The sequence below is a fragment of the Condylura cristata genome, unplaced genomic scaffold (genome assembly GCF_000260355.1).
Source record: "Condylura cristata isolate star-nosed mole 26May11 unplaced genomic scaffold, ConCri1.0 scaffold00002, whole genome shotgun sequence".
NCBI classification, from domain to species: Eukaryota; Metazoa; Chordata; class Mammalia; order Eulipotyphla; family Talpidae; genus Condylura; species Condylura cristata.
Window position 1 is genome coordinate 15,617,584 of NW_004567103.1, and position 26,907 is coordinate 15,644,490.

Here is a 26,907-nt window from a genome sequence, read left to right on the forward strand (position 1 = left end):
TTCCAATTCTAAAAATATTACAGTGCTGCAGTAAACTGTATTTTTGATTTTTTTGTTGGTTTTCGAATCATCAGTTTGTTTTTTTTTTTTTTTTTTTTTGTGAACCATGAATATTTCGCCAATAAGAAATGCATCTAGGAAAATTCGTGGGTGTAGGAAAAGGTTTTATATGGAACCTGAGACCTTTCAGAATGCTGTAGATTTTGGTGACAGGACTATGGTGATTAATTTTCCAAAGGTCATTTTGTGTCCATTTTTCTTTTTATAACGAGTAATATTACTTTGTGATCAGAGTTTAGCATTGCTGACTTCATCATGCTTCTTTTTAAATGAATTGAAGTTTCACTCTGATCATAACATATGAACAGAATCTTAGAAGTTGGACGATGACCTTAGTCCCTATATTCTGTAGATGAGATCTGGGACCTCAATAAAGGTATTTATGGGATTTGTTGAATTGAGTTGGAGGAAAAATTGGCAGTGCTAAAATTAATTCAGATCCAAAAGACTAGATTAAAACTATTTAAAAAAAATTCCTAAGTTTTGGTTTCAACAATTTAGCAACAATTTTAATGATAGCATCCTCTGCTCCTTTTATAGAAGAGGATAATGAATTTAGGTTAATCTAACCAGACCTTTAATTTCTATGTACAGAACCTTTCTACTGATTGTAAGCTCTATTAATATTATCAGCTTTTCCTCTTGAGATCCCCCAAAGCAAATTAGCTTTGAAAGTCTTATGAGGACTATAGGGTGTATTTCTCTTTGTTTCCTTATAGTTTAATCCATTCAGTATATATTATGAAGTTCTTACTTTATTATCTATCAAGTACTTGTGAAGTAAAGGGACATAAAGTGGATAGGTAGAAGGAACTAATAGTTGAGAACAAATACCATCTTTATAGTAAGAAAGTTGGAAAAGGACCTCATTATAAACTGATGCTGTTATATTCAGTGATCCCTAGGGTCCAGCTCCAACATCCTTTGGTTCTGTTAAATGACCAAGCATTGAAGATGATGAAATAAGTGAAATGGTTGAACAGCTCACACTTTCCTCTCTTTTTTTTTTTTTTAACGCCCTGTATGTTACACTTTATCTTACCAATGAACCTTGTTACCTACATTTATTATAAAATATATAATTACTGTAATGAAGGTGGGTAATTAGGAAGAACTTGTCAAATCATGGACATAGTATCTGGTATACTGGAGATAAAGAAGCCTGATTTATAGTAATACTTTCTAAAATGAGCTTCTAAATACTTGAACAGATATTTCTCAGTTCATTGTACTTTTAAGAGAAGAGATTGTCATAAATTTTTCTGACAACCATTTATGGATAATTTTTACCATATTCTTCACAAGGTAATAGGCTTTTTTTTACTAATGGAGTTAAATTGAAAAGTTTGTATTTTTTCTTGCCCCCCTCATCATATTAAATCAGACCTTGCAGCTGCTGGTCATCTTCTTTGAAGCATATGTTGGCATTAAAGAAATACTTTGATTATGCTTTCATAAGATCACAATTTCCTTTTCTGTTTCTGTTTTCAGGAGAGATGCTAGTCTTTAGCGAATTACATAGTGTTTCTTATGTGCTGTGACTTCTCTATAATAGATGAAGATGAGTGTTTGAATAGCTGTTTGCTGTTTGTTTTTTTTTTTTGTAAAAATAGGACTAAATACTTTTTTTTTTCAGAACTGAATACTTCTTACAAAATAATCATTCTTTAGTGAAGGCGTTAATGTTGCACAGATGGTAGCAAAACACTTTCTTTTGATTTTTAATAAGGGAATAGTTTGTCAAAGAGATTCTCAACTTCTGCAGTGAAACCTATAATAGAGAATAATTTGAAAGGCACACAATGTACATCATTATGATGCTTTGTAGATTAATGATAGCTAAATCACATTTTCTAATTGCTTCCCCTTTAGTTTTTTATTAAATTTTAAGAAAAAAACTTGGCTAAGCAATTCCTTAGCAACATGTGTATCTCTTCCTTGATATTTTGGGATGTATTTAGAAATATTTCAATTCAGAGAATAGAATTCTTTTAAATATCATCATTAAGAAATGTAGAGGGAGGAACAATATTTTCTTTGTGAAACGAATATAATAATTTATCATGCTTAGATGCAGTCACCCATAAAATCTGTTGTAGTTGTTAATGGTATGATTTATGTTCCTGCAGTGGTGGTGTTTTGCAGTCTTGCCTTAGATATACTGTTTAAAATTCAGAATTTATAACTATTTTTGTTGTGGAGGTCCTTACTTAGGACAAGATACATAATTAAAGTCTTGGGTGATTTTATTATTATTGGATGATTAGTGAAATTACTTTGCACATATAATTACTTGATTATTTACTTTCTGTATTCCTTTGTAAGTTAGGAAATGTTTACACCTGAGAGTGAAATTTTTTGTCCATTTAGATATAGAGTTTTCAGTTTATTGCATATGTTGTTACAAACTACAAGCCTTAATTTTCCATTCATTATCTAAATCTACATTTTGTAAGCTTTATAAATATTGAAGATTTTAGAATTTGACTTGTTTTCAATTGAAAGTGTCATCATCTGTGTTGAAAATCAGTTATAGACATCTAATACAAGTTTTTATATAGACTACCAGAGGAGTAACCTTTGTATCTTTGTAATCCTTTGAATCATCTTACAAAGTAATCCCATTAACACTTCATTTTGACCTTCCCTCTTGATTTTAGATTATATCAGAAATGACTTGGTGAGAAAAGACCTTGTTGAATTTTGATATAAAGTCTCTGTGTGAGTGGATGTTTCTTTTGATTTCCAGGATCTTGTCTAATATCACTTTATGGACCAGGTGATGTTCAGCTGAGTGTTAAAGGAATGTGGGAGCACTGCCTCCACTGGGCTTTTCTGGCTCTTTTCAGTCCCTTGCTTCCATCTCCACCAGGAGGCAGGGCTGCTGCTTGGACTGGAGCGGAGAGGGTGAAGTCTCGACAGGCAAGGATCATGTCTCTAAACTTTCTGGAGTTAAATGATTACTTGTTCTTCAGAATTTATTTTCTTGCTATTTATATGGTTCTGTTTTTTATTTGACAAATCATATAGTAGGTTTTATTTTGTACAAAATATAGGCAAAAGAAATGTTGAAATTTTACAGATTTGAGATTTTTGTCTACTAGACCTGATGCATTTAGTAATTTTACACTGTTTAAGTAATAAAACAAAATGATCTGTGTGAATAAAATATCCAACAATAAAAGGAATACAAAATAATATATCATAATTTCTAAAATTTTAAGACATGATAATGTTGAAAATAAATTTATTCCTGGGAATAATAGGAAATATATTTATTAAAGTACTAAAATGTCTCAATAATAAGCACATGTGACAATTTTATATAACACCTTAATGACATGAGATGCATTTATTTCATGTGCTGTAGTTGTTACCAGTCATTATGACAAGCTCTATTGGCTTTCTTCTTAAATTAACTTAGTTTTAAAGCTTGATTCATTTTTCTTTAGGTTCTGTAATGTAAGAAACATTTTATATAGTACTCTCTTCATCTTGAATGCAAAGTGACTTCTCTGGGAAAACACCATAATTACAGTAGCTTCCTTTAAAAAAAAATTTTTTTAAAGATTTTATTTATACAAACAGAAATGGGGCTACAGGTCAGAGATGCAGAGGTGGCGAGAGGATTATCAGAAACAGAGTAGAGAGCAGAACAGGCAGATGGGCAAAGTACACAGCTGAGGGGAGCAGCAGGCCAGAAATTAGGGGTCTGCTATGCCATGCCACGTGGATCACCTCCTGGGGCGGGTATCTAAATTGCACTGACGTGGCCTTGGTTTGATTGGCTTGACTTCACACTGCAACGCTCCAACCTGCTGTGCCATCAGGGAGGGCCAGCTTCTTTTTTCTTTTTTAATAGGAACATATTCCAAGTGTCTCAGTTTGTCAAAGGAGTTTATTAATATACTGTCTTTAATTTGGATAATGAAGACAGTCAATATAAAGTTATTTGCTAGTCACTATTCTGTTTTCAGGTGGTAATTTTTTAGCTACACAGCCTTTCCTGTGTCCTTTTTATACTCAAAAGGGCTTCCTGATAAACCAATTTGTGTGGAGAAAAGAGCACTTTATTGGGAGTTAGCAGACTCTCTTCCTCTCTTTTCTTTAATTCATGATTTTCAAAATGAGAGAATTGGATTGGAGGATACTCAAGCTGTCTTTCAGTTCTTGAAATGAGTTCTAACTTGCTTTGTTAAGTTTTGAGAGAATTATCAAATAATTTTTTTAACATCTCTTATGTGTTAACAACTTTTGGTGGGTTTTACTTCTATGAATGAATAGGGTGGGAGAGAATTTTAAGGGAATTTTATTGTTGAGAATATGAATGGGCTTAAAGGTGAAAACAAAGACATTTGGCAGTGTTTATTTCCAGAACTAGAAAACTGGAAGTCTATCCAAATTAATTCAATAGCTTTTTCTTGAACATCTGTTAGTGGACAAGATTGTTAGGTATAAAACAGAATACAGTATATATAATGTAAAGAAATTCTTCTGTATATCTCTGCTCTCCTTACTTCATTCTTATCCAGATGTGTGGGTTTTATACACATCAGGCCATTCAGGCCACCAGTTGGATAACCTTCAGTTAATTGAATTCTCATACTACTTGGAGATAGTATTGCAGTTCAGCTTAGTCCCATGAGATTACCTCTATCTTTTCTCCTACCTCAGGTGCCAATCACAAGTCAAGATTGTAACCCATGCTCTGACCAACTGAAATTGGAGGCTTCCACAATCCTGAAATTGGAGGTTTCCACAGTTTCCTTGGGTTTGATTAATTAGTAGAGTGGCTCACAGGATTCAGGAAAACATTTACTTACTAGCTTACTGATTCAATAGAAAAGGACATAACTCAGGAAGTACCAAGGTGAAAGATACACAAGAGCAACTATCTGGGAGACAACATAGAGCTGTGTGCCCTCTCTGGGTGCTCCACTTTCCCAGCACCTCCACATCTTCACCAGTTCCAAAGCTTTCCAAGCAGTCATTTTTGTTTTTTATAGATGTTTGTCACATAGGAAACGTTTTGAAAAATCATTGATCACTTTTGATTGAGTCAACTTCTAGAGGTCTTCCCCTTCTGAGGTCACGGGGTAGAACTGAAATTGCCATATTCTTAATATGGTTGTATGTTGAGTTCCTTGTAAGTGACAAAGAAAGGGCAGGCAATTGTATAACTACCAAGGGACTGACTGTGCCCCCTCACTTAACCGTTTGATGGGATGAAGAGCAAAAACAAAAATACCTCATATTGAGGTTTTTATACAATACTTCTACTTACCTGTCTGACTTCATTTTCCGGTCCTCCAAGCTCTAGCTACATTGACTATTTGTCCATCGAATGTGCTAAATTTATTCCCATCTCTTAGTACACTGGCATTTGTTTTTCTTTTTGCTTGGAAATACTTTCCTAGATCCTTACATAGCTGCTTCCCTATTGTCATTTAGATCTTAACTCAAAAAGCTTCCTCAGACTTCTTGATGACCTTGGCTAACACAGCAAGGTGTTAGTACAAAATGCAACATGTATCTTGGGACAGCGGCTTTTTTAAAAAAGAAACTCTTAAAACTGAATCTTTGTGTTTTAATTTCTGGTCATTAATGTGTTTTTCTTGAAAATTTCTTTTTAAAGTGTAAATGTGTAGCTTGATGAATATTCATAAACTGAATGCACCCAGAAGAATAAACAGTATTCTAGAAACCCTTCTTGTCCTTTTCCAGTAACTGCCGCCTTTTCCCATTGGGATATTTGCCATTAAAATTTAACATATTAGATTAATTTCAGCTATTTTAATGCACTTTTTTGTGTCTTGATTCTTTTTGCTTACTCTAGTATGTTTGTGTACATAGTTTGTTGATTCTCATTAATTTTTGATTTACATTACTTGAGAGTATATTAGATGGTATTTAATGAATTGTGACTGTATCCTTTGGATTCATTTTTCTTGACATACATTGAAATTAGTGTGTGTTCTCCAACTTTGTTCTTCAGTTTTGGGTTCTAGTCTTTTGCCTTTCCATTTTAATTTCTTTGCTTTTTCATGTAAACTTCATAATTAGCTTCTCTGTTTTATAAAGCCTGCTGGATTTTCATTGAGAATAGTTGATAGTCTATAGATAACAGTTGGGAGAATTGACATTTTAAACAGATTGAGTATTCTGATTTATGACCATAGTATATCTTTCTGTTCATGCAGAATTTCCTTCATACATGTTTTGTTAATTTTCAGCAAACATAACTTGTACATATTTTATTGGGTTTATAATGAACTATTCCTATGGTTTTTTGGTGTGATTATATACCGTTTTAAAAAAATTCTAACTTATGTTTATTCATATATAGAAGTATAGTTGAAGTTGGTATATTGACTGTATTTTCTGACCTTTTTAAGGTCACTTGTTTTTTAGTGTTAAAGACTATCTTGGATATTCTGCATAGTCAATTATATTGTATATACTTGCGGTTCTATATCTTCCTCAACAATCTATGTGCCTTTTATATATTTTTCTATTTCTTTTAAAGATGTATTTATTTATGCATATAAGAGCTGGGGTTCAGGTCCGAGGCGGGAGGCAGTGAGAGAATTCACCAGAGATAGAGTGGGGAGAGAACAGGCAGATTGACAGATATACTGCTGAGGGGGAGCAGTGGGCAGGACAGGAGAGGTTTGCTGGGCCATGTGGGTAAGCTTCCTGGCTGGGGATAGAACTTGACTGCCAATAGTTTCATAGTGATGAGACTTAACCCCTTGCACCACCAGGGAGGCCCCCTACATATTTTTCTTACATCCTACTGACTGGACTTTCAATAGCGTTTTGAATAAGAGTGATGAGAATAGACATGTTTCCTTGATCTTGATAGTAGGAACAAAATAATAGTTCCCAGTCTCTCACAATTAAGCATGATACTAGTTGTATTTTTTTAATGTGTATTTCACATTACACATTAGTCGAAGTTCCTTCCTATCCCTAAGTACTGGGCATGTTACAACAATCGTGAATGGATGTTGGATTTTGTTTTATCATAATGTATGTCCTACGAATTTGTTTGTATATTCTATCATTGGTAGAATATAAGTTCTGTATTTTGTTCTCTGTTGTATCTCCAGCCCCTAGAATGTTGCCTACATAGAGTAGAATCCTGTAAATATTTGTTGAATGAGTGAATTTCTACTCGCAAGGAATTCATAGAGAGAAAGGTACACAAATAAAAGGCTGCTTTATCTTAGGAGAACTGTCAACAAAATTCTTTGAGAGTTCAACATGGGAAAAGGCTATGTTCATAAAATGGATTTTCTTTTTTCTGTCAGATTTGAAAGAAGATACATCTAGGAAAAGCTTATTTAATGATGCAGAAAATAAGAAGAATTCAATAAAAATGTGGTTTAGCCCTCGAAGTAAGAAGGTCAGATATATTGTGAGTAAAATTTCGGTACAAACCCAGCCTCAGATGGTAAATAATGAAAATACTCAGCAGGCCTCATTGTATGAATTTGTTTCTACAACTCCTCCAGCAAATACTTCTGATAGACCTAAAAAGACTTCTACAAGGTCTGGAAAAAAACAAAAAAAGAAAACTTTAATTGAAATCCACCAAGAATGGAATTTAGAGGCAGAAACAGAACACTGTGAACTTGAGTCTAAAGAGTGCAAGAAAAAACTGGTCGCCTTCTCCAGCCAAGCATCTCTTAGCGCTAGCCCTCCAAGAAATGGTGAAATAGACTTGCTAGCAAGTGGTTCTGTAATAGAGTCTGAAGGTTTTGAAAGCTTAACAAAGATATCCTTACCATTGGCTGAACATATAGTGTCTCCAGAAATTGAGAGTAAGAATAAAATAGTTCCTGAGGAGAATCTCTGTGAAAATGATCTTCCATCCAAGCAGTCCTTGCCCTTAAATTGTAATGGAAAACATGGACGTGGATCTTGCAACAGAAGGCTTTCCAGTCCCATATCTAAGAGATGTAGAAGCAGCATTCCAAGCACTAGTGGAAATTCTGTTAAACAGACAGTGCTCTCAGAAAACATACCATTGCCTGACTGTTCTTCACCACCTTCTAGCAGACTTAAGATTGGTGACAAATCAAGAAGGAAAAACAGCACTGTAATAAATGAACCCATTAACTTTTTGCCAGGCACACCACCTTCTACACTGAATAGTGCAAGTTATAGACGAATGATATCTAGCCCTTCAACTATGAAGCTGTCACCAAGTAACCTTATGGCAGTGAAGAGAAATCACAGAGGAGAGACTTTGCTCCATATTGCTTCTATTAAGGTAGGATGCTTACTCTGAAATGCATTTTCTGAATGAGACCTAATATAAAAGTTACTTTGGAGAGTGTGGAAAATCACATGACTACTAGTTAACTTACCACACACGGTAACTTTGAACTAGAGAAACACAATTCATAGGGACTGTGAGTGGTGGCTCCTGCATGCCATGATCTTACATGAGATAACTGATCATTTCAGTAGTTTAGCTTCTGCTTTAAGTGCTTTAGTTTTTGTGTTTTCCAGAATAGACTTTCTCAAGCTTCATCAATTTGTTGACCCTTTCTTTTCATTCTTTATGAATACAATAAATTGCATGGCAGTACTGGCCATACGTCTTGGCATAAGAGTTCAGGCATTGTGAGGGGCAGCAAGCTTCTATGTATGTTTGAAAATCCTGATGTGCTAGTTGAAAGATGTGGTTGCTACATTTCACCAATAACCTAGAAATATGACTGTTACCAGTGGCTCCTGTGGTTCATCACAAAGAAGCTTCTCTGTGTTCTACAGCCTGCCGTTTCTTTTTTCCCCCCGCTATTCATTGGAGTTGAATCTCTTATGTATTGTCTCAGCACCTGGGGTGTGGCAGTGTTCATTTTTTAGGAAACTTGTTCACTTGTGAGCATGAGGTGGTTAATCTTTGAAATTGATACATGTACTGCCTGGGAAAGAGAACAGTTATCACCAAAGCTTTTGACCTCCGCTCTCATTTGCATGGATAGAGAATGTTGGGAGGTTAGAGGGAACCCCGTGAAGACCCCCAAGTCATAAGACTGGTAAGCAACACAAAACATCTGGAAAGAACATAGAATAGACATTCAGAGCAGGAGATTTTTATATTTTCCTGTGGAGAAAGGGAAGAGAACAAAAATGATCTTTTACCAACTGTTAGTTTTTTATCTTCATAAATGACAAATGTAATGTTTTATAGGTGAGGCCAACAAGGGATGATCTTTCACTATGACTATGCTAGTGATTACAAATCTTTTGAATGCTTGAATTTTTGTAGTTTGCTTGCATTTTAGCTTGAATCTTCAAAGCTAAACTTAGAAAATTAAAATTTTTGTCATCTGTGTATAAAATATACATATACATAGTATAAAAATATATAATACATATAAGCTTTTGTAAGTCAACATAATGTTGTTAAGGCTTCACCTGTTGCTAGCATAGTAATTATTCTTTTGTCCATTTTTCTGACTGATACATAAGAATATAGGGTGCGTTAGTTTCTACAATTTGCTTTCTGGGTGTTATTTTCAGACCATGGGCAAATATCTACTTCTTTTGCTCTATAGTGCCTAGGTTATGGTTTGGAAAATTTTTGTTTAAAGGAACAATTAGAGTAAATATTTTTAGCTCCACAGGCCATGTAGTTTCTTTAACTACTCCCATCTCTGCCATCATAGTACAAAAGCAGCCATAAACAATATGAAACATCAGGTGTCTGGCCCACAGACTGTAGTTAGACTATGGGAAATCCACGGTAGAGACTTAAGGCAGCAAAAAATTGGTGGTGTGATGTTGTCTTTGTGGCTTTACTCCATTTGTACATTCACAATTGCTTCATTGAGGCTCTGTCTTATTGTCAGTTTTCTTAGAATTTTGCCAGAACTAGAATTACACATTTTGATTCTCTTTTAACTTTTCAGATACTACTATTGTCACTAGCTGGCTGTTCTGATAACAGCACATTTAAGAAAAGTAAATGGATTTCTAAAACCACTAACAGTAGCATTGTATTTTAAAAATTTATTGTGAATTTAATGTATTAAATCACCCCAGGTTGATTTTAATATTACTTGGGAAAAATGCTTGGGGAATACTTGGGAGAAAAAAATCAGTGAATTTATACTTACCTTTTTATAAATAGTAGTCATTTCATTTGTCTTTTTTTTTTTAGTTTGTAGCCTGGAATTGAATACCTTCTAAAGTAGAGAAGTGAATATTTAATTCTGCTATCTTAGTAATTTTGACTCCTCTACTTTAGCAAAGGATTGAGGTAGCTCTGAGGTTAAAATTAAAATGCAAGAAGGAGCAGAGAAGAGTTACTACCACTGAATAATTAATATAGATCTAATGACCTTTCAGGCAGCAAAGCAAATAAAGGGCAGTACCAGTGTTTTTGTATCAAAAGATAGATGTTGTTACTTTGCCCTAAGCATCTTGCTAGACTCACAGTTCCAGTTTCCCTTGTTTAAGATTGGACACTTGTGTTGTGTGGGCTGATATATGCACTGAGATACGGCAGAGAAACCTACAGTTTTCTTTTTCAGACCTCTTGGACTATGGCTTCCCTGACTGATCACAACTTTGCAGAATGATCTCCGAACATGGTGACATGAAGATTCTTTAGTATCTTGCCCCAGACTTACCTCTGAGCAACTTTGTTGGCCAGAATCTTTCCATAGCTGCTAATTTGGTAGAAGCTACTTGTTTTTCCTGCCCGGACTGCTTGAATTTGGGCCTTATTACTGTTATAATACATTACTGCATGTAGACTTACCAACTTCTAGCAAGCACATTGCTTTCCTTGTAGTTCTGTAAGTTAGAAGTCTAGTTTGGGTCTCACCAGAAGAAAGTCATTATGTCAGCTGCATTACTTTCTGGAGGGAGGTTCTAAGAGAGAACCTGTTTTCTTGCTTATTCATGTTTCCAGAAATTGCATATTTCTTACAGTTGTTGAACTGAGATCTTGTTTTCTTCCATCTTGTTTTCTTCCATCTTGTTTTCTTCCATCTTACAGCTGAGGGTTGTTCTCAGGTTCTGGAGACTGTCCCATTCCTTAATCTTCCACAGTCCTTCACACCAGCAACAATGAATGGAGTTCTTGTGGCCTGTCTCTTGGGCCTAGCTAGGAAAATGTTTTCACTCATAGGTTGAGTCTGGGGCCACCAAGTGATGCAAGATAATGTCCACATCTCAAGGTCTTTATCCTTAATGACATTAAGTTCTTTTCGTCATGTAAGATAACATTTACAAGTTCTAGGGATTAGGATACAGACTGTTCTGGGGCTGGGAGGTTAGTTATTCTTCCATCTATACCACTGAAGTAACTTCTGACTACATGCCTGCTTTCTTTTACACTCTGGTAGTCAGTGCTATGTAGGACAGCCAGCATAATCTGAACTGTCGGAATTTTCTATTTTTCTGCTCCCCTACACTTAAATAAAATCCATAGTTCATCCTGTGCCTCACACAGCTCCTTCAGGCTTCTGTTCAGATACCACCTCTTTAGAGATATTTTTCCTGATTGTTCTAAAATAACAGTCCTCAGGTTTTCGCTTTTCTTCCCATTATTTTCCTTACATGGTTATAGATCACTTTGCTTCTTGTTGGGCTTTAGAATGATAGCAAGACTACATTTGTTCACTGTTTTATCTATGGTATCTAGAACTTTACCTGGCACATGGTAGAATGTTACTGATATTTATCGAATAAATGAGTGAATTTTCCACCCAGGCATGATTTGAACCCTTCTGTCCTGTCACATGGGACTTTAGTCTTATGAGTTATTCACATATATTCATTAATGTTAACCATAATTTTTTATGTATTCTTTTCTATGCTTCATATTCTTTGCATCTTTTCCCTTTGTTCCTTTCAAAATCTAGCTCATAGCCTACCTTCTTAATAAATCTTTTTCAGAATTCATAGATTCTTTTCATAATTTTGGTTGCATTTATTTATGTTCATTTAGTTTTCAATTATGACTCCTCAGATTTTATTACCTGGAGTTTTACCCTTCATTTAAATTTTTTGAAAGATTTATTTATTCATACAGAACTGGGGAATAAGCCAGAGGTGCAGGGGCGGTGAGAGGCTTCACCAGAGACAAAGTGGGGAGCAGAACAGGCAGTTGGACAAAGAGACAAAGTGGGGAGCAGAACAGGCAGATGGACAAAGTACACTTCTAAGGGGAGCAGCGGACAGGTGACGAGAGGTCTGCCAGCCATGTGGGTCACCTCCAGGGCTGGGATCGAACTTGCCCTGAAGTGGCTGCAGCTAGCATGCAGTGCTGTGTCCTAATCTGTTACACCACCAGGGAGGGCCCCTCATTTAAATTTAAATTTCAAAATATATGCAGTAGTTTTTTGTTTTAAAGATTTATTTATTCATACAGAACTGGGATACAGGCCAGAGGTGCAGGGCTGGTGAGAGGATTCACCAGAGACAGAGTGGGGAGCAGAACAGGAAGATGGTCAAAGTACACTGCTGATGGGAGCAGCCGGCAGGTCAGAAGTCTGTGGCACCATGTGGATCATCTCCAGGGCAGGAGGGGATGGAACTTATGCTGGAACTTATGTGGAAGTGGCTTTAACTTCTCAGTTCTGTGTTTTAACCTGCTGCACCACCAGGGAGGACCACAAGCAGTAATTTTATGTTTTAAAAATAAGAACAAATAACAGCATCTATGTTGGAAAGCTTTACTCCATTTCTGCTCCCAGTCACCTGTAGTTGCCAGACCCTCCCGTTAACTACTTTCCTTACTTTTTTGTATATCTTTTGTATATCTTTCACAAATTTCTTTATGTGGAACAAACACATTCCATGTTGTAGTCAACTATACAAATTTTAAAGTTTAGATTTCCATAAACTTTCATTATTTAACTAGTCCTTTACTGTAGATGCCCATTTTTTCCTCATTCTTTTGCTTTTATAAACTTTTGTTTCACATGGGAACAGGAATTTTTGGATCCGTTTATAGAAGTAAGACTTCTTTCTGGGTAAATATAAAGCATCATCAGTCGTCTTACTTACCTTTGTATCCTCTGTAATTTGGCAATGGAAGACTCTTCTTAAATATCCAGACTGCCTTAATATTTGGACTGCCTGACTGTAGTTACTATATTGTCAGAAATACTGTTTCTGTTGTCAGTTCTCAAATCTTTCTTCTTTCAGAATCATGAAGCCTACCCAATTAGTTTTTACATATATTCCGTACCATTTGAATGCAATCCCTATGAAGAATTATTCTTGAAATTCTTATTTGTACTTTTATTATATTATGGAAACTAAGCAGAATATTCATTAGTATAATTCTGGGATGTTGTGAACATTCTCCTTTAACCAGGATCAAAATTAAGATCTGCTAGGTTCTCTGTTTATACTTGGTATTTTGATGTGAATGTATAGAAACATGTTGTTGTTATAAATGGAAGATTGCTGAAGACCAGCTTCAGCTGAGGTAGGGAGGGTCTCCCACAGGAAAGGACGGTATTGATGAAGGTGAGAGAGAGAAAAGGAGAGAAGGTAAGGGGAAACAGGAGAGAGTAAGGAAAATCAGGAGACGCAGACACCTGATTAGAGTGAAATCATCTTCTGCCGATTGTCCCAGCAGGTCTTTATTTATACAGTATAAGCAAGTGGAGAGATTACATCAGTGTGTGCATAAAGCAAAAGATAACAATCATCATATTTTCTTAAAGACAGCTCAGGACTTTATGATCTCTTATTGAGACTGTGATATTCATCATTCATTGATAAAAGGTACAATTAATACACAAAATGTTCCTAAAGTGACCAGTCTAACAAAATATTCCTATGGTGGTCAGTAATCAAGCAAAATATTCCTATGAATGTCATTTATCAAACAATATTCCTATAGTGATCAGTTATCAATAAACAGAATGTTTCTATGTTGATCAGTTAGCTATTACAATTTAAGCAATCACTTTGTTAATAGCTCAATGAATATACATCTTAAAGGATCTAATGTTAAGGAACTAGGAGTCAGAAAACACCAACACCGAGTGCATTGACATTTCCCTGCCCTTAAGGAAAAATCCCTTTTTCAATCTACAAAAGGAACTTCTATTAATTACTATTCCTGTAATTGTTTTTGTCAACCTAGTCTCTATATCTAACATAAGAATTAGGGGGCACTTTTTTTCTTTATATGGGCACTGATTATTATCCTATTAATTTTATCTGAAAAACCTTTTTATGTGAAGAGAGATCAGGGTGAAATTAAAGGAAAGAGTAGGAAAACATTATAACTCTGTTACTTAAAACTGTATTACTTAAAACTAATAGATCTTTTGGGCCCTCCTTGGTTGCACAGTGGGTTAAAGCACAACACTAAGTAACTAAACCCACTTCAGTGTGAGTTCGATCCCCACTTGCCCTGGAGATGATCCACATGGTGTGGTAGACTTCTCCTGACCCCCCCCCCCCACAGAAGTGTACACTCAGCAGTGTACTTAGTCAGTCAGCCTGTTCTGCTCCCCACTGTATCTCTGGTGAATCCTCTCACCGCCTCTGTATCCCAGTTCTGGATGCATAAATAAATAAATCTTTAAAAAAAAACTATAGGTTTTTTTATAGGGGCAGACTTTGGGTCCCAGAATTCTTGAACCATGACATGTCTCTCGTTATTGTGGGACCTAGATTTGTGCCAGCGACTTCAAGCAGAGGAATGTTAATTATTTTACAATTTACTGTGCCATTCTGTGTACAGTGCTATTGTTATTAAACCAATCAATTTAATCAAGTAATGACTGATTTTATATTGAATGCATATTTGGACAATTGCTATACTTGGAAATGGCCATAAACAAATGAAAAGTATCCAGTAGGAACCAGCTGTGGATTTTTTAGCGTGGCTCTTGCCAGAAGATGTTTTGAGAAAGTGTTATGCCTAACACTGAAAAATACTGTTTATTCTTATTTAATAAAAACATTTTTGTGTTTATTTGACATTTTTCTAGACATAAAGTACATTTTGATTTGTTATTTGATTATGTCACCTTACTTGAGAATTTGTAGGTCCCGAAGTAAATCTCCTCAGAATTCTCTAGCATAGATTCTTAAATTGGCAGTGATTACTCATAAATTATGCCACAGCAGTGACCATACTATGAAGTAAAGGAATGATTTGACTGTGGCATGTCATAATAGATTTGTGATACAGACATAATAGATAATTATTTTGAAGGCATCTTACATGACATGGTATTTTTACCTTAGCAAGGGGGAGGTAGATCTCTTGGTTAGAGAGATTTCTTTGTAAGGAGTCTTTTTCAGGGTTTGAATTTGTAATTCATCATTTGGGGCAGTCCTGTTATATTGTGTGTAAAGGCATGTTACCACATATTCAACATACTAGCTTTCTGACAAAGCGAAGAACTCAAACCTGGCATCTGATTTTCAATTTTTGTTAACACTTCTTGGTGTCAGTGTCATTCCCCCCCCATCATCCACTAGTTTTTTTTTTTTTTTTTTTTTTTAAAGATTTATCTATTTGTGCATACAGAACCGGGTTACAGGCCAGAGGCTCAGGGGCGGTGAGAGGCTTCACCAGAGACAGAGTGTGGAGCAGAACAGGCAGATCATGGAAGTACACTGCTGAGGGGAGCAGTGGGCGGGTCAGGAGAGGTCTGCTGCGCCATGTGGTTCACCTTTGGGACAGGTATGAATCGAACTCATGCTGAAGTGGCTTTAGCTTCTTAGTGCTGTGCTTTTACCCGCTGCACCACCAGGGAGGGCCTCACCCACTGTTTTAATAATGGTATTACTGTGATGACCAGGTTGTCAGAACCATCTGCAAAATTATTTTATTCAGTGAACACTGATAAAGAGGCCAGGAAAGTAATTAATGTGTTTTGGAATGCTATTCCAGATGACACGATTATTTTTAAGCAACATCTAGTAGTTAAAGAAGTTTCAGATATGTGGTTAGTTCATTTGATATGGAATTGCTTAACCATAAGTCATCCTTACTGCATTTTATTGTAGTACCCTGTGCTGTTTTTTGTAAGGATGTTTATTAATAATAATACTTTAGAGTAGTTAACCTTAATAATAAAGAAAAAGTTGTTTTTGCCTGTATGTTTTGGAAAAGTTAATTTACATTATAATATGCACGAATGTGTGAAGGGTCTTTCCTTTGCATGAAAGGTTAGCAATAAGAAAATTAATTCTGACATACAGGCTCCCTTATTTTCAGCCCCTGAGTTATAATTCAGAAATACTGAATCCACTTAATATTTTTTTGTAAGTCTTGGTAAATGTTATTCATTAGATGATTTTTTTTTCATTCCTTAGATGATTTATTTTTTCTTGCTGTAGTTTAAGAAAAATCGCAATTATTCATTTGAGTCATGAGAGGCCTAAAAGTGAATGCTTATTTCTGAGAAAATACTATGTTAGAGAAGGAAATACTTTAAAGAAATCAGAAGCAGAAGTTAATTTATTTCCCAGAAACTTCATATTGGTTTCAGCTTACCCAGTTACTTTGGATCCTGTCTAATTAGCATAATTTTATTTGTGTGCATGATATTAAATTTACATAAAGTAAAATGGTGAAAATATGACAAACTTAAGTACTGGGGTGGAAAAAGCAGATTTAATGTAAAAAGCAAGTAGTTTACAAATTAGTTGTATACATTTAGGGTCTGGATTTGTTAGCAGAAGATACCTATGATGACTTGAAGATGTGATATGAAAGAAAAAAAACCCCACTGTGTAAGCAAACTGAAGAGGTTCTGCTTTTAGTCTCTAAATTGTCACTGTTCCTGTGTGACTGCATGTGGCGCTTTCATTCTCCAATTGTACTTGTTATTTTTATGAGCTTCTGTAGGTTTATATGTTTTTTTGATTATCATGTAGAATTAGCATGAGGAAATTTTTCATTTTTTATGTTCTGTGTTTATTTTCATGTTGGTTAGGACTGTTTGATTATAACAGTTTATCTACCCCAGTGTTGGAATTTTAAGAAATTCAACTTTTATCTTGACAGATGTTCCTGAACTCAGTTGGGACTGACTTGAATATAGAGCAAAAGTTGTTAAATACATGTTAATTCTAGAGGCATAGAATTTGTACAATGGGAAATGATTTTTTTATTGGAACAATTTAATTGAAATGATCATTTTTTAGATCCATTAGATATTTAAAGCCATTTTATTAATTTAGGAACATAAAAATGTATGTTGTAGGTTACTTTATTCAGGGGACTTAGTGATTTCTAGATTATTAGCCAACAGAGGAAAAAAAGCACTTCAAAAGAGTTTTGGGACTGGTAGTTGGAGGGAAAAGATTCCTTTTCCGTTAAGAGGGACTTTACAAATTAATTGAACACATTGTCATGTAACCTTTATTTATTCAGCCATTTTTAGAGTAAGCTGTGTCAGTTATTTATGGAGAAAATAAATTTTCCTTTTGCTTAGAAAAAATCTTTAAACAAGTAATCTAATGTATTGAGGATAGAGTCACTACCAGTAAGGCAAGTTTCGAAGACACTTGTCACATTGGCTTCAGTGAGTAGCTTTGTTTTAAGTGACAAATAGAAATCATTTTCATACATGTATAAAAGATGTTCTTCACAAATGAGAACTTTTAAAAACAGTCATGATCAGTCAACTTTTTTCTGTGATGTCTTTGACTTGGTATTTTGAAATAAATTTTGATACCACTTTTCTAACAACACAAATTAGATTGTAATGCTCCATCACTTGCAACTCAGAGCAATTCATACATAGGTAATATTATCATACAAGCAATAAAATATGAAAAGATGTTGAAATTTTATTCTAGCTTACAAAAGACAGAATCTTAAAAAGACGACTAAATATCATTTATTTCTTTTTAAAAATTGATTAATTTCTTTTTTTTTTTTTTTCATTATTCACCAGGGCGATGCACCTTCTGTTGAATACCTCTTAAAAAATGGAAGCGACCCAAATGTTAAAGACCATGCTGGATGGACACCTTTGGTAGTTTTCTATTCTCTTTCTGTTTATGTTTTATAGTTGCTAGAGTTTAAAGTTAATCTTGTCTCATTCTTTGCCATGTACATATTCTCTTTTTGATCTGAAGAACTTAACATTTTCACCAATTAAGAGAAAACAGTTTCATTTTGCTTTTCATTTAAGACCACCAAGAAATTGACTACCTTTAGACTAGATTTAGGAATCTAGTTAAATTATGTTGCTGAATTTAGTTAATATAGAGAGAGGTCATTACTACAAGTGATAGTAGGTGTCATCCCACAGCAGTGCATATTATTGGAGCCAGTTTTCTTGGGGAAAAGGTGAGAGGAACTGGGTATAGGAATGTGTCACAAAGTAGTGATTTTTCCTGTGGTTCTGTCTTCTCAGTTATGCTCTATTTAGTTGCAAATTATAGAGGCAGTAGAAATCTTTGCTTAAACATTTTTAAAAAGTTTTTGTTTATTACTACTAAAAATGCAGTGTGACGAATAGTCTAGAAAAAAGAAAGAATAAATATGTGGAAGCATGTCCTATTTGTTTTGGCTACATTAAAACAACAGCTTGTAATTTGAGTGCAGCCACAGGAAGTGCAGTGGTTTAGGTGGATGCCCTTATCTTATGAACTGTAAATTTAGCACCTAAGGTAAGGCTTTCATGAGGCAGGTGTAGATAAAGCTTAAAGTTATAAATAAATGATATCTCCTTGCCAAATTAAGTCATATGGGTAGTAAAGAGTGTGAGTGATGTAAAGGACGTTGCTTATATGAATTCTTTTCTCCTAGAGAAAGCCTTAAATTGTTTGCTTAAAATAGCATCATTTATCATTAATTGAATAGATATACTTTAAAATCACAGTATGAAGAAATTGAATACAGCAGTGGCATTGCTACTTCATTAGACATAAGGAAAGATTTGCATGTGAGTCATCTTTGAACATCCCATTGTTCTAGTTATGCTATTCATTCAGTAAGTTCTTTCTGTGCACCTTCTCCCTGTTACTTATCACTGACACCAGCCAAATAATCTAGTGCTTCAGCAACTAGAGAGGGTTGCCTTATAAACTCCTAGGATATTTACTTTGTTGGGTGGTATCTGAGTGTACCACTTAGTGCATAGCTGAACACCTGATTTAGGAATGCTATTGGGTATTGGGGAATTTCACCGATGGTCTGGTCATTAAATACTTTCTATTTGTTTCCTTGTTTTCAGTTTCTTAATTGTACAACAATTTAGAAGCAATAGTTGGATTAAGGATAGATTTTCTTTAAAAAGAATTGTTTGACCCAAGCTCAAATGATAGCATTTTAACCCCCATGGGTTGTGATCATTTTGTATCTTGTCACAGAAATCATTAAATGTGAATTTTACTCTGTCAGCGACTTAATGATTTGTATGTATAATTAGGTGAGAATCAGTTTACTATCTGACGTTCACATTTATTTTTTTGAATGCAGTTTTACTGTGATGTTACCCAATCCTCTTCCTCACCACTTTTCTCACTCCTATTTTTTTCATGTAATTAGCATGAAGCCTGCAATCATGGGCACCTGAAGGTTGTGGAGTTGCTGCTCCAGCACAAGGCACTGGTGAATACCACCGGGTATCAGAATGACTCCCCACTTCATGATGCAGCCAAGAATGGACATGTGGATATAGTCAAGCTCTTACTGTCATATGGAGCCTCCAGGAGTGCTGTGTAAGTAGTTTGAGTAAAAGCTTTTTTTGTTGACTTATATTCTGAGTCAGAGTCTGTGATGAAGCAAAGGCTTTACTACCTGTGCTGGTCTCTTTTTTCTTGCATAACTTAGTTGAGAGATGGTCACTATATTCTGGATTTAAATCAGCATTCTTGCTCTGTTTCTTTATGATACTTTAGTATTTGAGAGGGATTCATTCTTCTAATTCAGAAACAGTTAACTTTTGGAAGCTTTGAATTTCTGGTAAAATTCACTTAGTTTTTATATTCTGTAGGTTGATTAGATTTATTAATAAGAGAACTAGTATCATGAAATGATTGTTTTGTCTTGCTGAATACTTTAGAATTATTTCAAATATGGCACTCCATTTTATTTTTCTGCAGTTAGGGTAATAATCATCAAAATATGAAAGAATTCAGTTGTGCAGCAAATGCAGTTGAATTATTAAGGTTTTTCACACCATTCAGATGTGGCATTGTGTAAATTATTTTGTAGCATCAGGGCTTAAAGACACATTAGTGAATGCTAGTAGCTGGATTTAAAAATTGCCATTGTCAAGAGTATCACAAGTAAATGCCATACATGAATTTTTTTATATTTAATCTATAAATTGGTTCATGTCTCCCTACATACTATTTTACTCTTTTCAGTGAATGAGGTAGGTGAAATGAAAATGTAAGACTTGTCTCTTTGTGCTCTCATTACTTCTGTAAGCTTAGTTTATACAAAAGTCAGCCTTACTCTTCTTAGAGAGTAAGAACTTGGTTGTAGTTTTTATTTTTTTTAATAGGTAACCATACAAAATAATTAAAACACAAGTTTATAATGCAGGAATGTACCGTATCTTGTTATTGTTCATTTGGGTATGCAAATATTCTTTATCTCTTAGTATGTGATAGGAGTGTGAATGTTGTGTCAAGTTCAAGGGGTACATATTTTTCTGGCTTTTTTCACCCTGCTTTTACACACATATGCGCGCGCGCGCACACACACACACACACACACATACATACACAGTTCAGGTATCTATACCTTACAGATAGGATCCTCTTGTGGGTATTGAGAGCTGTTTTCTAGAGAAAGTGGTTGCTTATGTCAGGACACGGAATAGTTTTCTATTGTTGGGTTCTTCAATCAGCCACGACTATTTTAATGAACAGAGCACTGGTCAGGGTGTTAGGGAATCCAACTTTTATTTGTGACTCTCTTATTGACTTTATAGCCTCAGGCAGGTTAATTTCTGTGCCTTGATGCCCTCACCTATAAAACATGGGTGATGCCTGCTGCTTTTCTATTTCTTCAGAACAGAGAGAGGATTAATGAGGCAAAACATAGAGTCTATCTTGTGGCTTGTACATCATGATTCTTCACTACACTGTGGAGCTTATTAATATAGAAGGTAAGGATGGAGACAGTGAGCAAGTCTGCCTTCTCAAGTGCCTTTTGAGAGAGACGTGTTGTTTTAAACAGGCTTACCTAGTCTGGGTGAGGAGTTATGTATACTTCTAGCCCAGTGTAGCCACTAGCCATCTCTTGTTCTTGAATTATTGAGAGGTAGCAGTTGCTACCGGTTATTAACTTTTAAAATAGATTCTATATTAAGTAATTTAAATAGCTACATGTGCCAAACTGCTACTGAATTGGATGGCTGGTTGATATAAGTATAGGGTATTGGGAAGGAGATTTTCTTTGCTAGGGGTGGTTGTAAATGATACTAGATAGGGCAAATGCAGGGGTAAATTTAATCCAGGACATCATAGTGTGGTAACTATTGCTAAATAGTATCACACCTTTTTCAAATTGCTAGTTATTTTACGTAAATTCCTTCTTTCTGTTTCATCTTAGTTGTTCTTCACTTGGTTGCTTTATCTGTTTTCTGACTGATGGCCTGTTCAGATCTCCCGTTATCCCATTAAATTTACTCTTAAATTGCCCTGTATAGACTATGAAAACAAAACTTAACCAATTTTGCAGTTTTGTCTGAGGCAGTGATTTTTAAGAGGATGCCCAGGAAAATCATGATGTTGATGTTTAGCTTAGTGCACACTAATGAGACCAGATCAATAAGAAATACCATCCCTATTACATTTCCTACATTATATGTCGAGTATCTCAAATCCATCAAACCTCAGGTTATCTTCTAAGCCAAGCGTTAATGGTAGTCTTTTGTACTAAATACTAAAAAGATGTGTTTCTATATACTTCAAGGCTCTGTAAGCTGAAGTAGATATGTAGATCAGCTTGTATGCATTGTTCTTCACTAAACTAGGGGTAGTGAGTGGTTCATAGAAGATCTCTGTTCTTAAATCAAGTTTAGATTCTTCATAGTCAACATTTGCCTTTTTCTGTGACTATAAGAATTTTACTTAAAATTATTTCAATTGGGGATAAAGCTGACTGCAAAAAAGAAAAATAATATATTTTAGCACAAGGAGAGAGAAGAAAAGCTGGGACAAGAAATCCCACCTTTGAGTTGTTCTTGGATGTCTTTGAAAGGGAAGAAAGCTTGTTTATATGACTGAGGATCCACTTTACCAAGTTTTGTTTTCTGGTATCTTTTGTTACTAAATTGTCATAGAGTGGTGCTAAGATCACAGAACTTTAAATATTGGTGGAAAGCTTCAATAATTTAGTATATATTTATAAGATAAAAAGATGACAACCTTTTTGTAGTCCAGAAAGTGGGAAGAGTCAGCAACTTGGTAGTAGAATTAGTCATTGCATATTTATGTAGACCAGGATGGGGTAGAAAAGAATGGAATAATACTACAAAGTTAATTGAATTTAAAACTATCTTACTGAATATAGACAGAAGGAAATCTTGAAGTCTTTTTATGATAATGTGTGACTAGGAATTAACCAACTAGAGTACTAATTTAAAATACCACTGTTGAACTTTATTTACCATTTTATTTTTTGCTTTTCTTTAAGATTAATTTATTTATGCATACAAGAACTGGGGTACAGGCCAGAGTTGTGCAGGGTGAGAGGATTCACCAGAGAGAGAGTGGGGAGCTGAACAGGCAGATCCACAGAAATATACTGCTGAGGGGAGCAGTGGGTGGATGCAAGAGGTCTGCCACGCCATGGGGTCAGCTCTCTGGTTGGGGATGAACTTGTGCTGCAATGATTGTTGATAGCTTCACAGTACTTTGCTTTAAAAACCTTTGCACTACCAGGGAGGGCTCTATTTAACATTTTCATTTTCAATTAAAAACAAAACAAAACAAACTTTCAAAGGTTCATTACAGAGTTCTCGTAATCCTGTGTTTTTCCATAAACACTGTGATTTTCAAGTATAAATTTTAAAGAGGATTTGGGACCTTAAATCTTTATGATTAAAGAGGAAATATGTATATAGAAGATCACATTTCTACTTGGGACTTTTATCTTTTATTTTGATATAGTTTTAATCTGATACCTATCTATTTTTTAAGTCACATTTTGCCTAGAATATTTTATTATGTACTCTAAACTTTTGCTATTAAACTTTAGCATTTTAAAATGCGTCTTGCATTTGAATACAGTATTAATTTATTTAACTCTGATTTACTTGTATTTTGCATGCGAAATATACCTCTGGTGAGCTAAAATGAGAGTCTATTACCCCTGAGGGAAATAAATCCTATTTTAACCTCAGATAAAAAGAAAAAGTTCATATCTTTTTATACTTTGTTGTTGAGAATATTTATGTTGGTAACTGTTCAAAAACTCACTAACTTGTTTTCTCTCTACTGCCTTCTATGCATACTAATGTTAACCTAAGAATGAGGCTCTTCTAGTCACATCAGGACCATTTTGAATGTGTGGAGAATATTATTTACAATTAGGTAGAGTTTATGATTTGATACTTATTCTGCCATTAACAGTTTTTCGTGGAAGGATGTTTAACTTTTAATTAGAAAATATCATACGGACCATTGGACCTATTAATTGTCCCACTGCCCTAGTTAATTAAAAAAAAATTAATCTCCTTGCAACAGAGATCTTTTATGTTTTATAGCTTTAAAAAAGAGAGTATGTTGCTCCTTTGAATTTCTGTGCTTTTTCTTGCTTCACAGCAAGTCAAGTGACTTGAAAAATTAAAATCGGTGTGTTTGCAATTATAAGGTGTTCATAAAGGATTTCATTTGTGATCATTTGTGTGCAAGTGCAAATTTAAGTTTGCCTGTCTCCTTCCCCCATTCATTAGTGTTGCAGCTCCTCTCAGGTCAGTTCTGTCATCCTTGAAGGGAAAAGGACATTGAAGGATTGTACTATCTCTAAACTCCGTTTTTGGGGGAGAAACTGAAATATTAAGCACCACAGTTTAACCTTTAATACGTATTTCCTTTTTATCAGTCTTAGTGATCAAAGAGAACACTTGTGAAGAAGAGGATTTTCAAAGTTATCTAGTTCATACTTTTTATCTTTACATTGAACCATCCAGGAAAATGTAAATCTCTCATTTTAATGTTGTTAATAAATAGGTTTCTGTACTTTCCCTTGGTACACATACAAATTATAATTACAAAGCATACATGAAGTATATCATAAAATTAGGGGTAATGAAGATAAAAGGCAGGGATACTGATGTATTGTGTTCCCTTATCTTCATTTTTAAAAAAAATACTTATTTATGCATACAGAAATGGGGTATAGCCAGAGGTGCAAGGGCGGTGAGAGACTTCACCAGAGACAGAGTGGGGAACCAGAACAGACAGTTCTATAAAGTACACTGCTGAGGGGAGCAGTGGCAGGAGAGGTCTGCTGTGCCATGTGGGGTCACCTCCAAGGCTGGAATTGAACTCCCACTGAAGCTGCCACAGCTCGGCTAAACTTCACAGTACAGCGCTCCAACCCGGGAGGGCCTATCTTCATTTTTATCTGTCTTCAGAAAATGTAAATCTAAAGATATTAATAGCTAGCAATTAATTGAGCTAGTTCCCAGGCAGTATTTTAAATGTCTTTGATGTACTAATTCATTTGGTCCTCACAACAGTCTTATAAAGTAGGTTATTACTATCCCCATTTTATAGATGCAGAGACAGACTTGACATTAATTAACTTGTCCAAAGTCAAACAACTTCTGAGTGGCAGAGATCATATGTGAATTCAGGCAGTCTGATCCTGTAACCCCAGCTCATAGCTGCCTTGTCATATTGATGTGGTCCCTCCTGCTTAAAATCTAAATGGTGGCATCCAGAACACCCCTCCCCCCCCCACTACCCCCACTCCAGCCGTTTCTCTTCTTACATCTCTTTTTGGTCTGTCTATTTTTCTATTTCTAAGTGTCACACTATCACTTTAAGGCCTTCATGTAAAATTTTCTCTCTGTTGGGATACTCTTGTTCTACTTCTTTCCTTTTTTCCCCCCTCCTTTCACAACTAGCAAGTTGTACCTGACTTGTAAGTTCCTTCCACCTGTTTGCTTCCCTCAGTTTTGCCCGGCTAAGCTCTGAAGACAAACTCTCTTTAACCTTATAGGTACTTTATTGACCAAAATAGTTCTTAATGTTGTTGGCTGAGTGAATGAATATTTGCCAAGCTGATTAAGAAGTCCTCTTGCTAACATTTTCCCTTAGAGTATGGGGACATATTCTTCACTCTGTGAGTTAAACAAGCGATTAAATGATTGTTAGTTTTGAAATCTGTATATTAACATATATAGACTCTGCCAATCTGTAGTAGTAGTGATTCTATAATACTTAGTTTTTCAGTAGTAAAAAAAGCAATAATTTATGAGCATTTAATCTGTCAAGATTTTATGTCAGAATTTTAAAGTACATTAAAAGTCTTTAATCATGTCTTGAAGTCTTACATGAAACATTTTCAAAATTATGATTTAATGTCACAACTAAAGAAGTACTGGTAAAATCTGCTAATTTACTGTGTTATGAGAAATGGAAATGGAAATTAATAAAAGATATTTTCTGGGCTAGTGACCATGTAAAATGTTTGAATAATCAAAAAAATACTACTTACCTATTGAAGGAGCATTTGTCTTCAGTATAGTTACAGGTAAAAGTGTTTTCTGAGTCTTATGTGACCTTCCAAAATATCTACTTTTAAGTTTTAAGACATTAAGTTAAAGTGTTAGAAAATAGAGAACATGCTAAATTTAAGAACACCTTAGGAAAAAAATAACTCTAAGCTCCCTTGAGAATCCATTCTAATAAAACCACTTATTTTGAGTTTATTGTCTTGTAACAGAACTGGGAAAAAATACTTTTTCTCTGTGTAGTGATGTAGAATAACTGATTTATCACCATCTCCCATTAGTAATTAGTCACTGATACTCCCTTGTACCTGTGATGTGAAATTTTCTTTCCATTTGTTACTGATTTTTTTTTTCAAGAGTAAATACATTTATGTGCATTTCAGATTGGTTTTCATGCTAATTCTGTGTTAGCCAGTTCACATTGTTACGGGGAAAATGTTTTGTGCCCACATAATAAAGGAGAAATCTTACATGTGCCCTACTTTCTTCTGTTATAGTTTCTAAAGGGATTGCATTTAAAAACTTGTATTTAGTCCCAAATTTCATTGAACCATGCAGAAACTTGGCAATATACAATACACCCATCACCTGTGAGATAGGACTGAGATTTAATGAGTTGTCTCTTAATCTGTAGCGCTTGCAATGTGTCATTTTCTACTTCATTAACAATATAGGAAAGCTGAATGTTGAGTGAGTTGTATATAAGCAGAGGCTGTCCACGTGTGTAAAGACTACGTATGACAAACTTTGTATAGTAAGAATACTGATAGTCATTTTATGAAACAGTTCTTTTTTTTTTTTAAAGATTTATTTATGCATACATAACTAGGGTATAGGCTAGAGGTGCAGGGGTATTGAGAAGATTCACTGGACACAGACTGGGGTGCAGAACAGGCAGATCTATGAAGTACACAGCTGAGGAGAGCAGCGGGCCAGAAAGGAGAGGTCTGCTGTGCCATATGAATCACCTCTAGGGTGGGGATTGAACTTTCACCGAAGTGGCCGTGGCCAGCTTCACAGTGCTGTGCTTTTAACCTGTTAAGCCACCTCTTCTGCCATCAGGCAGTTTTTCTGCAAGGTCACTAGTGATCTTGCCTCTAAATCCAATTTAGATAATAAAGCATCTTGCTTGGTTACTTACTTACATCTAACTTATAAGTTGATCATTTTTTGGCTAACTGAT

At 35.0% G+C, this 26,907-nt stretch overlaps 1 protein-coding gene across 1 annotated transcript in view; it reads left to right on the top strand.

The window, feature by feature from the left end:
* BARD1 (BRCA1 associated RING domain 1) overlaps window positions 1-26,907 on the top strand; it is a 67,548-nt gene that overhangs the window by 14,683 nt on the left and 25,958 nt on the right. Inside the window, exons 4-6 of the mRNA XM_012726041.1 lie at window positions 7,374-8,338; window positions 17,970-18,050; window positions 19,571-19,743. Of these exons, the coding sequence (XP_012581495.1) occupies window positions 7,374-8,338; window positions 17,970-18,050; window positions 19,571-19,743 (1,219 nt within the window). The remainder of the gene's footprint in view (window positions 1-7,373; window positions 8,339-17,969; window positions 18,051-19,570; window positions 19,744-26,907) is intronic.